The sequence below is a fragment of the Harpia harpyja genome, chromosome 12 (assembly GCF_026419915.1).
Source record: "Harpia harpyja isolate bHarHar1 chromosome 12, bHarHar1 primary haplotype, whole genome shotgun sequence".
Lineage (NCBI taxonomy): Eukaryota > Metazoa > Chordata > Aves > Accipitriformes > Accipitridae > Harpia > Harpia harpyja.
The window spans coordinates 45,474,614-45,491,551 of NC_068951.1; the positions used below are offsets into that span (position 1 = coordinate 45,474,614).

The window sequence follows — 16,938 nt, forward strand, 5'->3', positions numbered from 1 at the left end:
TAACACCCCTGATACAATACATTTCTCTCAGTTTGGGGTTTTTCTTTTTCGTGTTTCTATACATGAAACTTCAGTGCAACGGCTATTTTATAATCCTTTTTGAAGCAGTATTTTTCACCAGTGTTTGCTTGGTTTAGCTTTAACAAATGGCTGTTAATCTAAATTCGGCTTGTTTTATAATGGCAAGAATGAGGACACTCCTTAGAAGCCTACCTGTCAATTTTATTTGTTTTCCAACCTCCTGATGAGGTTTGTTCTTATTCCATCAACAGGATAGCAAAGCGAGAGGGTGCTCTACATAATCCTCATTGCTGTAGACCTTATTCTATTTACACCCAAAACTCTGACTCAGTACTGCTGAAGTCACCTGAGTCTTTCCCTGGCTTCAGGTTGTTCTGAATCAGTCTATAAACCTAAAAGTCAAAGCTCCTTCTAACAAAGAAAACAGAACCTTTTTCCTTCAGTTCCTAATAGAACTTGTGTTGTGGTTTAAGCTGTGTTGTTCATGTCTAATCATGCTCACTGGTGATCATTCCAAGCATCATATATTAGAGTGAAATTACCTAGTATTCAATATTTCCTTGATTGCATTTGGTTTGCCAACAATTATTGCATTTAAAAGGGTGGTGGCTTTCTGCCATCCCTGTTCCCTCACTCTACAATTGGTTATGGTAGCTATGAAGAGGTGTAAACGTCATCCAGGTAGCTGGGTAACCCTGAGTATTTAAGGAGGTCAGAATAAAGACTGATCTTCTTTTAGGTGTGGACCGGTATGAGACAGGTTGGACTGCACTAGTGAAAGAAGGATTTGTAAAGCTGAGGACATGTGTTTTGGAAGCTGTGCTAGATGTATTGGTTATAAGTTGCTCATCCTTGCCTTGCTCAGCATCGTGGCCAACATTTTACTTTATTTTCCCAATGGTGAAACAAGATTTGCTTCAGAGCATCACCTCGGCAAATATGTGGAGTGCCTTCATGGCATTCTAGGTGGAGGCTTTTTGGTAAGTAATGAGCTAGTAGTTTCTCTCAAGTTTATTTTGGAGCTACTTGGTATTACTGTTTCTTTACCAGTTACATTAATTTATTGATCAAATACCTTGTCAGCAGGAATCTCTGGAGTTGTATCAAAAGAAATTAGCTATATTACCCCATAGGTATTATGAGTTACTATTGTTTATCTTATATGCAACATTATGTCACTTTAAAGCTGAGAAAATCATAGGGTCTAGGTCGCAGAATCCAAATGCAAAACTGGAACCAAGCCTCTCAGTGGGTCACAGTTTGTGTTAAGGGTTAAATCTTACTTTTTTGTTATATTATTGAACTATTCTCCTTTTAAATGTCCCTAGATAACCAGCATTTAGTTGCAATTCCTTAATTTCTATTATCTGAGATGTTGACAGTTATTTCTCTGCCTTAGCTCTTTATTCAGAGGAATCAATTGGTAGTTATCAAAGCTTTGATTCAAGTAACAGCAAAGGGTGAAGAATCGAGTATGTTCATTATAGGACATAGTTAATCTGAAGCTATTATTTTCTACCTTTTCGATGTTGTGGACCACATTGTACCATATTTAAGTTCCCTGACTCCAGGCTTCCTTTTTCATTTGCTTTTAAAGTCCTCTTAGAAATAGGCTACAGATCTCAAGGTGTCTGCAAATCAGAGGTTGAAAAAGATTGCATGATAAGGCCCTCTGTCTTGTGAGAGGTTCTTACAGCTGTGTTACAGCCCCATTGGAACCTAGACTGGGATTTGCAAAGACTGGGCTTTACACACAGAATAATACAGGTGAAATCAATGGAACTGTTCCTGGAACACACCTGTACAACCTCTTCTGGACCTGCAGCATTGGGGCTCAGCGATAGGTTTGAGTAAGGGCTGACAAGTATGTGACTGTTCAACTGGATAGTTTTTTAGTGTCTTGTTAAATCTGTGCAGTTTGCAGACAACGCTTTGCTCTTTCTTTATGGTTTTCTAGGGTAACCCTGGGTGTAGAGTCTTTATAAGTGCAAACTATTATTAAGTCCTGTTAGGGAGGATACTCTGTTTAATCAACTCTGCTCCTTCTTGATTTTATGCTAGAAGCTCTGGAGTATGGATGATTTATGTTTCTTACAGATGCTTCTGCTTTGTTACTTTGCATTTCTGTCACTGGAAGCTGGTTGTGAAAACCTAGAAAAAGCTAGATGTCTGTAATGAGATGTTTGCCTGAATTGGGCAAAATATTCCTAGACTTTCTAGTCAGACTGGTTTGTCACACAGGCAGTGATGACTCACTCCTCTTCAGTAACTAGTATGTTGGTAGTAGTTGTTTTTTTAACAAATAATTGAGAGATTTATCTTGTTCTGATTTGGTAGAAAGTTAATGCTTTCTCTTTTTTTTTTTTTTTTTCTTCAAAGCATTTTATTTGCAGGATACAGCCTTTAATGTGAACAAAAACTTTTAAAGTTGAAGTACTTTAAATTGCAGCAATACCACAGCAGGCTCTTTATTGATGGGCTCTTTACGCACTTAAGTGCTGTGTATACACAAAGTGGAAATAGAAATATACCCATCCTGGTGTTGGTGCTACTGATATCAGTAATGAGATGCCTACTGTGTTAAACAGAAGTAAAACTGAATAATCTATACAGGCTGCCCCCCACTCCTCTGCCAAGAAGCAATATAAAGGAATGCAATGTGAGGACTGTGTTTTATCAGCCCTGTCTGTACAACAAAATAGAACAGTGGTTTTTTTGTTCCATACCTAGGTGCTCATTCCAGCTGCGGTATTCATTGGACTTCACAATGATGACTGTTGTGGGTGCTTTGGCCATGAGGACTGTGGGAAAAGCTGTGCGGTAAGTGAGCCTTTACACTCCAGTCCCAGATAATCCCAAAGACAAGGTGATGGCTATGTTGAAAGTTCATGTCTGTGTTTGCTGTGCAGATGCTGTCTTCAGTTCTGGCAGCCTTTGTTGGGATCCTTGGTTCTGGATACTGTATAATCATTTCAGCACTGGGCTTGTCTCATGGACCATATTGTTTTACTCACCTAGAGAGAAACTGGATCTATCCTTTCAGTGAATCCTCTGGAGGGTAAGTTGTCTGTTCATGAGGGTGTTATATCTTCCCCCATGTACACACGGGCTTTATTCCAGTACATTTCAGCAATATCCAGTAACCATATACCAAAATTCATTCTTAAGTTTATGCTTCTCACTCACTAAGAACTAAACAGAAGTCATCAGTTACCCACGCTGGTATAGTTTAAAACCAAAGCAATATAAATCCTCCATCCTACAAAAAGGGATCTGAACGTATATGTATATATATAGGTAATAATATCTATATACCATATACTGTTCATGTCCATGAACAGGTCTAACAAAGTTTTAGGCCTTTGAGGGATTTACAAACCATGAATAGCAGTTGTTATGAAATTTGTCTTATCATTTGTGTAAGAACCTCTTTTGTGATGCTTGCTTCTGAAGTTGCTTTGTGTCAGTGTAAACTGGCATAATACCTTCATTAGTGGCAATGGCATAGAAGCTTTGTAAATGAAACTAGAAAAGGTTTGTAAGAATCTTTGTATGCTGCAGGTTGGGGAGGGCCAGAAGCTCTTAATTATCCCTAATTAGGGTTCTCCAGCAAACCAAGCCTATGTAGCTGAGTTGTATGCTATTCCCCATTAATCCTCACAAATCCTGTAGTTTGGAAGGGGATTTGGTTTGGGTCATGACATGCTTTTACAGTGTCTGTATGGTCGGCAACCTCGAGTCCGTTTCTATTAACAGTTTATGGCTGATGCCAGACTAGAAACAGTTTGAGTACTAAGAAGCCACATAAAGCTCCTTTGCAGCAGAGTTTGAATTTTATATTTCAGTTGCACCTCTCCCAAGAGGGGGCATTCCTCCTCCCCCATTCCCTCAACTATGACTGAATATAGAATTACGTCCTTGCTGAAGGCTCATCAGTGCTGATGTTCTGAAGATGTGGGTGAGGATTAATAGCTGGAATACTGCAGTACCCCTCTGAATTTATTCCATGTTTGGCTCTTCCAGGGTAGGCATGTGAGGGCCCCAAGACAGCAGCACAAGAGAGGAAGTGACCCACTTGCTTCAGATCAGTAATTGCTGTCTTTAGAATAAAGGCCCAGACCTGAAAAGCTCTGTGGTTGTTTTGAGAAATAGCTTTGCTCTTTCAGCTTTCTTGCATTTGTGTCTCACTTTAGTCAGTAATAGAAGATTCTGCCTTTATAGCTTAGATTTTTTTTTTTTTTAAGGAAATTAAGGCTTAACAAAAATGTATGGCTGATAGTTCAACACGTTCTTCAACAGAGCAAACTTTGCATGGAATAAACCATTGCATTTTCTATTCCCACTTAGAGTGATTATCTTTGATGCAGCTACAGACTAGATGCAATTTAGTTCTCGTGTCTGGTAAGCATCCCACTCTGTCACAATGTTAGTATGTTTTTAATTGCTGTGTACAGGTACTTGTTTGAGTATAACAAGTGGTCTAAATGTCAAGAACCTCAAAACATCGTGCAGTGGAACGTCACCCTCTTTTCCATCCTCCTTGTCTTGGGAGGAATAGAGTTCATTCTGTGCTTCATACAGATAATCAATGGCATTCTTGGAGGACTATGTGGGTTGTGCTGCAGTCATGAGGAGGTAAGCCATTTGTAGTTCTAACCGTGCTTCTCAGATGAATATGAAACACTATTGTTACTGATGCTACTATGGGGTCTTGCTTAGAAGCTATTTTTTAAGTATTCTTCTACACTGAATTGTTGCTTAACTTTTTTTATAGCACTGTTGTGTTTAGCTTTTTCATGTAGTATTTGACCACATGCTTTCAGCTGATTCCTCAGCTGTCACAGTGAAGTCAGTCTGCATAGGAGCTGGAAGGCTTTTCTTCCTCCATATGGCACATGTGGTCATCATCACTATATAGATGATATAACTGAAACACAGATCTCCTGGTGGTGGTGGTCTTTGCCAGAGCATAAACCATTGTTGCGTAGTGTGGTGCAGTTTTGTGGTAGGCTGCTTGTTCTAACTATATTGCTTTAGCCTTGTATTTTGCTCACAGCAGCTGATAGACTACTGAGAATATGCCATATGTAACGAAAACTACAGCATCCTAGACTTGCTTAGTAAAAGTAAGATAAGAGAAGGAATTAAATTGCACATAGCTGACAAAACCTGCTGACAGACATGAAGGGTTTTCTGAAGGTGGGGTTTTTTTGAGTGAGGAAGGGGAATTTCCTCCAAATTTCTCTAGAGTCTTGTTAAACAGTTTATGCGTGTTGTTAAAATCAGTATCATAGTGGTAGTGTTGGTATTGCAATGGCTTAAGATATGAACCAGATATGATATAAATCACATGCACATTATGGCTAAGAATGTGTTTCATGTTTTTAATTGACATAGTTTAATGTTGGGGCTCTTGCAAAGCTATTACTGTCTTCTCACTCCTGTCTTCCATGCTGTAACTGCAATATAAAAGAGCCGTGCTATGGTTGTCTAAATGTGGTCAGGTTAATTTTAGCTCTTATAGTTGGATACAATATTAGCATTCTTCCCCTTAATATGTGTTTCTTTCTTTTTGTTTCCCCCACAGACATATGTTTGCTAGAAACCTGACAATGCATTGACATTGGTGCATGCGTGGTGCGTTGAGTATTCTGTGGTTCTTTGGTTTTGTTTTTTAATATTCTATGCATACTAAAATGCACATCGTTTGTTGTCAAAGTGTGCTGTTGCCATCAATTTAATTGACTTGGGGCCAGCCTTTGTTCTTGGAGTCATATGCAGATTTTCCACTAACCTGCCTGTATCTAAAAGGAAAACGTATCCTGAATTTCTTTGGTTCATTTCATCTTAGTACGGTCAACTGCCTGAGCACATGTCACTGAAGATGCTTTTTTTTTTTTTTTTTTCTTTTCTACTGACACAACAGCACTGTACTTTTTGCTGCTTTCCCAATAAAGTTGCACTTTCATTCTGATGTTGGAATGAACACAAACTCAATCTAGTCTGGCCTGGGTATAAATGAATACTCAGCTGGAGTAAAAACAAAGCAGCAGTAAAATGTGGATGATCAAGGACAGATACATGAACTTCACCTTTTCAGGATTTTTCTGAACTTCACCTGTATTTCACAAATAAAGATTTGTATTATAAATACCCAGCAGGTGTCAGTGATTCTCTCCCTGCCCATGCTGAAACACTGCTTTCCTGGTCTCAGAGTAAAGGACAGTGGTGGCATAAGAACATGAATATAAAGCAGTCAGGTTATAACCTACTTTTGCTCCCCAGCAGACTCTGTCAGGGTGGGAACCGCTTCACTGTTTGGTGTAGATCATTTAGCTGAGCCAGGCAATTGTGCATCAACAAGGGTATGATAGTTCAATGACAGCTCTGTGACAGGTACAACTGCGTGCGTGGAGTCTTAGTCCTGGATCTGGGCTAGCAGTTCACTGCTGATGGCCATTCCAAGGACCGGAGGGAGGTTCCTGCGCCATTGAGCCACAGCTCTGGGTCAATTCTGCTGCTCTCCCAAGGGGGGCTTTCCTCCTGACTGCTTATTCAAGAGTCTTGAGACAAAACCAAAATGCGGGTCTGGGTCCTGGTTTTTACCTCACTCAGCAGACCCCCAGGCATAGCAGTGTTCAGAAAATACAATGCAAATTCAGGTCAGCAGTTATAGATTAATCTGAAATATTTGACTTCAGCAGTAAGCAGCCTGGAGGCAGTATTCTAAGATCCTGTGCAAGAACCTCCAAAGCATAGCTTGTAGCATATTACAGTGAATGTTTTATCACAAGGTAAAGTAAATCTGAATGATATGCTGCCAACAGCCTTGCTGGCAAGGTCAATATGCTACTGGCAATGGCATCTTTCAAGTGAAAAACAAAATATGACATGCCATTTATTTCAAAGAAATGAGGCTGATTACCATTATTGCTCAGTTTTGGAATCCAGCAGTTAAAGTTGTCTTTGAAAACAGGCGAGTTAATTTCTGTTTATGGAGAAAAAGAATTTCCCATGGGTGTCAGTGTGTACTTAGTACTATTTGTAACTAGGAGTGTGGTCTTCAGAGGTAGCCAGAAACTTGAGGTGTATCTCAGGCTCTCTTCACAGCCAAGTCTGCCCAGTATGAAAACATATCTGAAATAAATTAACTGTGAAAACAAAATTGCACACACACATCCACAGCAGCAAAAGAACCCACAGATGGGAAGAGTTTGTGTTTAGAATCTCAGGCTCTCTGCTTCTTGCAATAGCATTTATTCATACATAAATAAACAGTAGTAGTTGAGGGCAATCTTTAATACCGTTTCTACTTGTGTTTACCCATGTCTTGCCCTGCTGTGGAAGGGAGGAGAATAAGTACGTGCATGTGTGTATACACACACACAAAATTCCTTGCAGCTGTGCAGTATGGTTTCTTTGTATGTGAAGAAGCACTGTTTGAAAAAGGGTCTGCAATTTTAAATTAAGTGTGGAGCGAGAAAAGGAAAAGATAGTCTCGGTGGAATAGGGTAAAATTCCCATGCAACTTACAGATTTTTGCCTTTATGCTTGCATAATTGTTACTGGTCTTTCTGGTACACACAACTAATTAAAGAATTGAAACAATTTTAGAAATTCCAATGGACACAGTGATTAGGCTAGAGTTTAGAATTAAAACTTTAGCTCAGATCCATGTAGCCCTAATGCACAGCATTACTACTCACTGTTTGTGTTGTCATTTAAAAAAAGCTCAGTTGAATTTCTTTGTTGCCTGATGCATAAGACAACGTTTTGGGAGTTTTATCAGTTACATTGTGGAGAACCAGTTGTTTTAGGTTATATTCATTTCAGTTAGCAGAGATGTCACTCGTCCAGAGTAAACATGGCTTTTCGGTAATGGGCTCGGCATCAACTCATGGATATTGACAGCAACAGGAAAGCAGTTCTTGCAACACTTGGTAAGATATTTGAGAAACTGGTTGCCAGGTTTGCTTAATACTTAGTATAAAATTGTTGCTTCCTGTTCTAGCAGTACAGTGTGCCAGCAGAAAAAACACACCTTGATTTGGTATTTGCAGAGCTCAGTTTAAATACAAAATAAGTCATGATGCAGACTGCTGTACTGCAGAATGAATGTTGTTTCAGTTGTCATTTTCCAAGTAAGTTTCTTCTAATCAGAACAGATCACTATGGGAAGTAGCAGCAAATTTGATTATAAACTAAGCTGCTCGCTAGTAATTTTGGCCTTTGCTTTTAGAAAAAAAGATTTCAGCTGATTACATGATCTCTGAGTTTTGTAATAAAAAAATCAGTCCTGAGGATGTGATGTGCCTGCTTTTAACTCAGCTGTTTGATCTGTAAGGCACAGTGTTGATGATATGAGTTCTGTCCATGCCTGTGAGCCTGCAAAGGGAGATTTGCCACTAATTTCAATTAGAGGGAGGCTTGAAAAAAGTGTCCATATTGATTAGGGAGTAAACCAGGAAATATGGGAAGATCCTCAGAGTAAAGTCTGAGGACTTCAAAATGAAACCTCCTAGAAAAGGTAGGGAGAGGGAAACGGGAGAGTCACTGCAGAGAACGGGTAGAGAAATGGTGTAATTGCATGAGTACCACCATGCCCATTTCCTTGGGTGATCTCATTCAAAGGAATAGGAGGCAATTAGTTGCAACATGCAACCCGAACAGCTTTTATGAGATCATGAGAGAAGCCTCATGTGTGCAGAGCCTAAAACAGCTCATGAGGAAACAGAAGGAAAATATGCCATGACATCATTGCTTCTAAAATCAGTCTTCTTGCTTTTGATAGAGCCCCAAATTTTGTTCTCTGACTACAACTTTCCTATTGAGTAAACCCTAAGCTCATTCTTACTTTTCTGATGACTCACAGGGGCATAGAAAGAAGGCTTGTGTCGTGCTGTGAGCATTCAAACAGCTCCGGCTCTGTGTTACTGAGATGGATGTTTAGTTGCTTAGGGAATGATGACACATGAAAATAGGGAAACAGTCTGGCTTTGGCTTTGCACAGTGCAAAACGGCAGGCATTTCAAAAAACAGCCAGACCTTTTGTCCTGTACAAGAAGTCACGTGGACTTAGGTCAGATCTGTAGCTATGCATACTCAGCTGTAAGCACAGAATAAAACAACTGGAGAAATAGGATTTAATTCGTCAAACAGCTGAGCTGCATAATGCTGCGGAAAAGAGTAATTAAGTAAAGTATGACAATAAGTCTGCCTGGCAGTTTCTAACCAGTGTTACTTGGGCTTCTGTACTCCCTGCAAGGTGGTCAAGACTCAGCTTGGTGTTTTTGTGAGGCTGCCCCAAGTTAGCAGCAAGTGTTGGTTCACCCTTAGGGCAGTATCTGCCGAGCTCTGGTATTAATTCTCTGTAGTGTGAGGAAATGTGTGGCCTTCTGTACAGAGACTGGACATACTTATCATTTGACAGCCCCCTTCCCCATGTAAGGTAGAAAAAATTGTGCTACACTGAGGCTGAGCAGCCTGCCTTATGTTACAGAATATCTGCATCGTAATCCGTGTTCTCGGGAGGAGTGCATTTCTAAGCAGTCACTAGGAAATGAGATTTTTGAAGTTCCTTCCTGAGTCTGATTCTAGGCATATTTCATTTGGAAGATCACAAAGGAGGATCTTTTAGAAGGGAAACTGCTACTTAAAGACATTGTGCTTAGAAAGGACAGTGAGTTTAGACAGCGATATTAATCTATTGTTCTGCTAACCATTAAGCACATTTCTATCTCTGGAACCATACCCCAGTCACCAGGTTTCTGTGAATATGAAATGACTGAATCAAGCTGAGGAGGTCAAAATGCTTTTCATATTTAAAACCTTGTAATCTTTTGTTAGCTTAGAAGAGCAAAACTTTATAGTTCTTGAGAGATGGCTTTAGAGACATGTGGAAGCTGTTTGAGCTGTCTGCTGATACCTCTTGCACTTTGGAATATTGTTGTTAACATCCTATTATACTTCCCTAATGGGAAAGCTTCACATGCTGCCAGCTACCAGCTTCCCAACTACGTGTGGTATTTTGAAGGGATCTGTTTCTCAGGTGTGATGGTAAGTGTTGATTCTATGGATTTTTAATGAATTGCATTCTACTGCAAATAACATTAGGTTACTGTGCAGCAATGTAATTGTGTTTTTAAAGAGAATATGGATTACTTTGGCAAAAACACTGCAGGCAGAAAAACTTCATCAAACTGAAAAAAATGTGAATATACTGAATGACATGCTATGTATATACTATTTAATTTCACATAAGTGATTTTGCAGAGTTTATTTTTTTTTCTGCTGGCTTTTTGTTTATGTGTAATTTACATTTGTATTATGGAGGCAGGCTCTATGTTGATTTAATCCTCTCTGAAGGTTGAATTAGAGCTCTTTTACCAAAACAAAATGAAACAAAAACTAAAAAAGCTTCTCATAACTGTTCAGATGTTTTTAAAAGCTGTATGCAGTCCAGTATTTTGAGGACTGGATACACTTCACAATGCAGCAAGTGCCGCTGTTGTTAGACTAAATACAGAAGACTGTCTCACTGTGATTGGCATAGTAGGACTTTCTCCATTACACTTGTAATACGCTCATCTGCAGTAATAAACTAACGGAGTTGCCCACTGCTCATACTGTTTGCTATGTTCATAAAGAACTGTAGCCTCAGGGACAGAAAGCAGTTGTATAATGAAATGTATGCACACAGTCAATACTTAAAAAGGTCTCATCTGCACAGGTAAGGTGTTTTTATGAAGGTGCTGAACTGGGAGACTTATTAAAATGTGAGGCATTATTTTGAAATTGTGTATTCTTCCTAAAGCAGAAGAAAACCCTTCTCTTTTCTAGCAGAGGAAAAAGCTATCAGGCAGCAAATTTGAACAGAAAAGGTTAGTTGAAAATTTTGGAAAAAGTTAACTGCAACAGTGACACTCATATTTTGAAGCATTTTTTGCCTTAGGATTATTACCAATTTATTAAAAATGTATATATTTTCCTGTTACAAATAGGGCAGCAGCATGTGAGAGGGTAGTGCTGTGATTCAGAAACATTCCCTTTTCATATTTCCCCTTTCAAACCAGTGCCTCTCTGAGCAGCAGTTTGTGATTCTGGAGTCCAAAACTTATTTATTGAAATGATTCTAGTACCAGGTTTAAATAATCCAAGAGTCTGAGAAAAACCGTATGGATACTTGACAGAGAAAACAAATGAAAGTCCAGGTGAATTTAACAAAAAGCTTGTACTACTGACTTTTTCTAGCATAAGTGTGTTGGTAAGGAAGGTGATACCCTGATCCATGTACCTGTGCCAGCAAGAAGCCATTGAACTGATATGGCTGTGTCAATAAAATACCCTTCCCTTCATTGATACTGGTTCTTTTACTTGTGAGCTTGGTTTTATTCTTTCAGCTTCACTGGTATAGCTGTGCCCATGCTATAATGCTTTGTTGTGGTGGGACATATTGTACTCCTGTCTTTCAAGTATAAGAAACAAGTACAGTGACAGCCTAATAAAAACAGTCCAGTTCCGTGGTGCGCCTTGAGTAATTGTGCTTTCCTACTGAGCAGCTTTAAAATCTCAACAGACCATAACAGATGCAGTCCCTGCCTTCCATAGGCAAAGGAGACTTTGGCTTAGTATCTGCAGTCATTTCACTGACCTTATGATGTTCCCTTATAGATCCTTCTGTTGGCAGTGATTCTAATAACACTGGAGTGTAGCATGTTCTATCGGTGCTGTCAGAGTGAGAGCTGTAACAAAACCTACCGGGTGAGTCTGTGTTTTATTTTTGTGCATCTTTAGCATTTGTTTGGAGTGCCTTCCTGCTCTTGTGTTTCCAGCACGTCCTTTTGCCCTCTCCACTGCTCTGTTTCTGCTTCCTTTCACAGAGAAGGATTCTAAGTCGGGTTGAGAGGTCACAGAAAGTGTAGCTCCTTCCTTCTGATGCATCAGCAGGATGAAAGAAAATTAAACAGGGAAAAAAAAAACCCCAAACCAAAAAAAACCCACAAAAAAATCCTTGTAAAATAAAATAAGAATGTAGAAGACCTGAGAGTTTCAATGAAGTGCCCCAACTAAATAGCTTCATCCCTTTGCTTGTATTATTTGGAAGTTATTTTTTCCAGTAACGACTCAATATACACTATCTGGGATGCAAACATGTTTAATGCATGGTTGTGTTCCTCTAGCATTTTGGGAAACAATTTTGAAAAAATGCAAGTTTAAAAAAAAATAATCCCCAAACAATATTTAACTGAGAGTTGTGAAACTGTCTTAAACTCTGTCTTAATCTTTATTTTGTATGTGTATGCTTACTATCCTTTACCTGGTATTTTTCTTTCTGAATTTTGAAGATTGGGACAATCAAATGTGAAATTCAATCTCAAGGAAGTAGCTAGGCAGGCTGAATGACTGTATTTGGTGTGGACACTGTCCTCACACAGTAATATTTTTCTCTCCTTACTCAGAGTTTTATTTCAATTGTGTTAGCCCTGCTTGGAGTTGCTTTCTCTGGATACAGTTGCATCATTTTTACCTTGGGGCTGATCCAAGGCCCCTTCTGCAATTCATCAGGTGGATGGGATTATATCTTCAAAGACACTGCTGGAGGGTAAGAAACATCAGTGTAATTCTTCTGGAAGAACCTGTTCATCAAAACAATAGTCAGACAAATTCTCTCAGAGTTTTACACAAAATGGCACAGTCTCTTGAACACAAGACCTATATTAGCGAGTGAGGTTTTTCAGCTTCTTGAATGAGCACCAGAATCCTCAAAGACAGGTATTTGCCACTTTGTAAGGAAAGAGTAAGTGTAAGAATGTTCGTACTGACCAGACCTGGAGGTCCATCTAGCTAAGTGTCCTTTCTTTATCTGGTGGTGGTCACAATCACATGTAGTAAAGAATATAAGGTTAGAGTGAGCGTAGATGGATACTTTCTCAGAATATTCTCTCGAATTCCTCAAGTTTTTGGTTCAAAGATTATAGGTGGCTTTTTTCTATTTAATAACTCCATAGGTTTCTCTTTAACCCCTAAAGCTCAATGAAGTCTGGTTTGATCACTGGTAGTTTTTGCATACTGCTGCTGTATGTCATAACACACCTAAGTGAAGTAGACAAAGTGTTGTCCATGTCCCAGCCTCCTAGAGGCATGAAAGGTTTGATTCAGATCTGTAACCTGAGGCTGCTTTTGCAAGATTTTACATTCTCCCTTTAAAAGATCAAAGTTTTATAAGACTTGAATATTGCAAGTCATTAATGCCATGCTCTTCCAGCTGCATTTGAATGCACTGAGGATTAAATTTGTTGGAGGATCAAAACCAACTTCCTTCAGCATCCAACGGGAATAGTTCCTAAACTATGGCCTTCTCTGACTTAAGTCAGCTTTATTTTAAAACACTGAAGTGCATCCTACAATCTCTGCTACGTATCACCAGCATTACTATCCCATTTGGAAATGCAAACACGAGAGTTTGAGTTCAACATAAAGGGCCAGATGCTGAATAATGCACTTCAGATTTGGCTCAAAGCATTTCAGTTATGAATGTTTAGGAAAAAAGCAACTGACACTGAGCAAGTGAGTCTAACAAAGGTTCTTGCAATTAACCTCCAGGCTATAGCATGTCTCACAGTTAAAAGGGCACATGTCAGTTGTGCACATTATGATCCTTAAGGAGGGAAAGCGTGGCTCTTGAACAACTGGAAACTGCATGTGGTGACACTTAAGCTCAGCTCTGCCATTTAGGCTGCATGCAGTGGTTAGAATGATGGCGATGGGGTGTTCCTGCTCTCTGCACGGTACTGATGTCAGCTGGACTTAACCAAAAGCTGAAATTAAATCAATAAAAGGAAAATTCCCATTTTAAACTTGGCTTCTGCCACTTGAAAAAATGGCCATGTCTTTCTAACACTTAGGTGTCTAACAGGGAAACTGATGAAGCAGAGGTATTTGAGGAGCCTAAGCTTTTTCACTCAGCTGAGTTTGACAAACCTATGCAGGAGTTATGCTGGTGTAATGAAAGACTAGAATCTGGCTCCTAAACTTGAAGCATATAAAGGCCAGTATGGTTTTTCTATATATATTATAGGTAAAATAATGTGTATTTAAATTGAGTTGCACCCACCACATTTAATTTACTTCAAATGGCTGTTTCTTTAATAGGTACCTCACAGATTACCCTGCTTGGTCTCGGTGCACGGAACCTGCTAACATAGTAGAGTGGAACACCATTTTACTCTCTATTCTGATAGCTCTTAGTGGACTGCAGCTGATCATCTGTTTTCTCAAAGTGGCTGCTGAGTTGAAACGGACACTCTGTGGGACCTATTCTGTTTTTGTCCAGGTAACAAAATATCTGAGGTAATTTCACCAGCATCTCCAAGTCAGTTTAGCTTCAGCGATTTGTCTCAGTTGAGGACCTACCCTTTTGGTTTATGCATTCTCTATGCTACTGCATTTTTATTACCAGAGGATATGTACTGATAATAAATCTATTGTGTTTGATTCATCCACTGATTCCTTGTGGAATACAGGGATTGGTGACTGCTTACTCTGACCTTTAAGGCTAGGATTGAAAAGAAAAAAATGTGGCTGGGAATTCAGCACCAATGCTGAATCTATTACTCCTATGTCAGCAGAGGTTTCTGAGCACCTTTCTTCTAGCATTCAATTTAAAGTCGTTCTTATCAATGTGTGGGTTTCACAGCAAACAGAAGAAGATGCAACAGGTAATATGTAGCAGTTGTGATCTAGGCATCAGTTCTTACTATGTTTTCAGTAGGTTATTGAAACAATAACTGAGAGGGCTCTGCTTTGGGCAGAAGAATTAGTTGGAACCCCAGAGCTCAAGTGACTGACGCTGCTAAGCTGCACACTGGTGTGAAGTGGTGTGGTTTAATGTGGCATTCAGTTTCCCCAGCTTTGGAGGTAGGGTGAAATTAGACATGCTTACCCCTCCCTGTCCATCTGCACTGGGATCAAGGAGCCCTCAGGGTTTTTATGTAGCCAACAGCCTCAGTGATGACAGCATGTTCAGGAAAGATTTCTAATTAGAAAAAGCAGCAGCCCCCAAAAGCAGGCATGCACACCCCCAGACAGTAGGGTTAGTTCTGTCGTGTAAGTGGGAGACAAGGACAGACAGAGCAGGTAGGACAGCAGTGCCGCTGCAGCGTGAGGGCTCCTGCCCAGTGCTGGTGGGCCAGCGCAGGGGAACTGCAGGTGCCACGGAGGGCCTTGGGCAAGCAGGCAAGGAAGCGCTTCTTGGAGGAATTTACTGTAACAGCAACCTACAAAAAGGTCAAGGCCTGAGGCGATTTCTCTCAAAACATTCTGCTTGCCAGTGAGCGAGCCGCCTCAGCCTGGGAGCCAGCCCAGCTTCCAGCGAAGTCCAAAGCAATTCTGTCGGCTTGTCCCTGGGCGCAGAGTAGGGTCACCTCAGGAGCGCGGGGTGTGTGTCGGGTTTAGGTTGGATGTGGACATTGAAGAGTCAAGCAACTTCTATATTAACTTGAGTTGAAAAAAAGAGGGTGACTATTTCCTTCCTTTTTTATTTGCAGGCTGGGATTCTCTAAAAATGGCATGGAAATCTTCACTGCTTCTCCCCCACCCCCCAGAAAAAGAGAGAAATGGCTTCTCCAACATTTACGATGGTAGATTTGGGTGCTGCAAAGACAAACGAAACCCTTGTCTTAAATCTTTGTCTCTCAAGCCTCTCTATTTTGGATGAAGTTATCCGAACTGTTTGACATCTACATTTTTCTAGTTGTTTTCTAACCTGTCCAGTTGTCCCTGGCAGTGACTCTTCATTTGTTTACCCTCCAGCTTGTTCTGACAATAGGAAGGTTTGAATACCGTGGAACTGCTTTTGTATTGAAATCACCGTTTTTGAATGAACTGCTGTAAAACTGCTGTAGAACTGCTTTTATACTCCCCTCTCTTTGTTTAGAGCATAGAAATATTTGTTGTTCCGAAAGGGCCTGATTCAAAGCCCAGTATGTCAGGAGTTGTCCCCTTGAGAATTAGTGCACTGAATGAAGCCACGATTTCTAAATGAATAAATTTTAGTTACAGACAGACCATGATGGTCACGAAAAGCAGCAGCCTATCCTGCTCATTCTGTCTTGGAAGTTTTTAACTGCACAAAGCAATTACTGAAAAAAGGCTATCGAGTCTTCCTGCAGTAAGGCTTTTAGAAAGACATCCATGCCTGATTGAAAGATTAGATACACAAGTCTGAAGTCAGCCATGCTAATTAGTACATGTTAATAGCTGCACTGAGTTTCTTCTTATTTTATACTCAGAGGCAAACTGGTTGGTTTTTTTTTTTTTTGATCAAGTATTATATGACTTGAGGGAATATATGAGGCAACCTTGTGAGCACCCAGTGCTAGCTTATTAATACTCTTCTGAATATCCTGACTGGAAGACTAATGTTCTTGACAATAATAATCAGACGAAAAAGAATAACCTGTTTTAAATTAGCAGCTAAAAAGTCTTTGTAATTTCTCAAGGAATTATTTCATTCCCAGTGGAAATTCAGGGATTCACAGTAAAGTAGACATACGGCTCATTTGCAGCTGCATGGGCAACATTTGGCTGTATTCAGCACCTGTTTTGAGACAATGAGCGCCCAGAGGAAAGCTAAATATGTACTTGAGACTTGAGGTAATGCATGTATCTCTATTACATCAGAACTAGTGGGATTCAGCTATATCAACATCTAATATTAAACACTGTTACAACTGCCAACTGTACAGTAAGTGGCAGCTGTGGGTGAGATATTTAGAAAAAAATAGAGTATATCAGTCATTTAATTCTGTTTCAAGACAATATTGAGATTTTGCCTTAATATTCCTTTATCAGATTGTTTTGAAAAGCTGGTTTCTTCCTGTAGGATTTGAAGAATGCATCTAAAGTTTTAATTGCTTA

At 39.7% G+C, this 16,938-nt stretch overlaps 1 protein-coding gene across 4 annotated transcripts; it reads left to right on the top strand.

The window, feature by feature from the left end:
- The first annotated feature begins 756 nt into the window (after positions 1 to 756).
- TM4SF1 (transmembrane 4 L six family member 1) lies at positions 757 to 15,658 on the top strand. 4 transcript variants are annotated; one of them, XM_052805120.1, is made up of 8 exons: positions 769 to 1,001; positions 2,752 to 2,841; positions 2,931 to 3,079; positions 4,476 to 4,656; positions 11,692 to 11,781; positions 12,480 to 12,622; positions 14,173 to 14,353; positions 15,567 to 15,658. In XM_052805120.1, exons 1-8 carry the CDS (start codon positions 825 to 827, stop codon positions 15,579 to 15,581), a joined length of 1,026 nt encoding a protein of 341 aa, XP_052661080.1. In that variant the 5' UTR covers positions 769 to 824; the 3' UTR covers positions 15,582 to 15,658. The 4 variants fall into 4 exon arrangements, with proteins under 4 accessions (XP_052661082.1, XP_052661081.1, XP_052661080.1 ...); XM_052805122.1 differs by lacking the exons at positions 11,692 to 11,781; positions 12,480 to 12,622; positions 14,173 to 14,353; positions 15,567 to 15,658 and adding exons at positions 5,609 to 5,658; positions 5,948 to 6,136 and having other exon boundaries at positions 757 to 1,001; XM_052805121.1 differs by lacking the exons at positions 11,692 to 11,781; positions 12,480 to 12,622; positions 14,173 to 14,353; positions 15,567 to 15,658 and adding an exon at positions 5,609 to 6,136 and having other exon boundaries at positions 757 to 1,001.
- Positions 15,659 to 16,938: the final 1,280 nt, after the last annotated feature.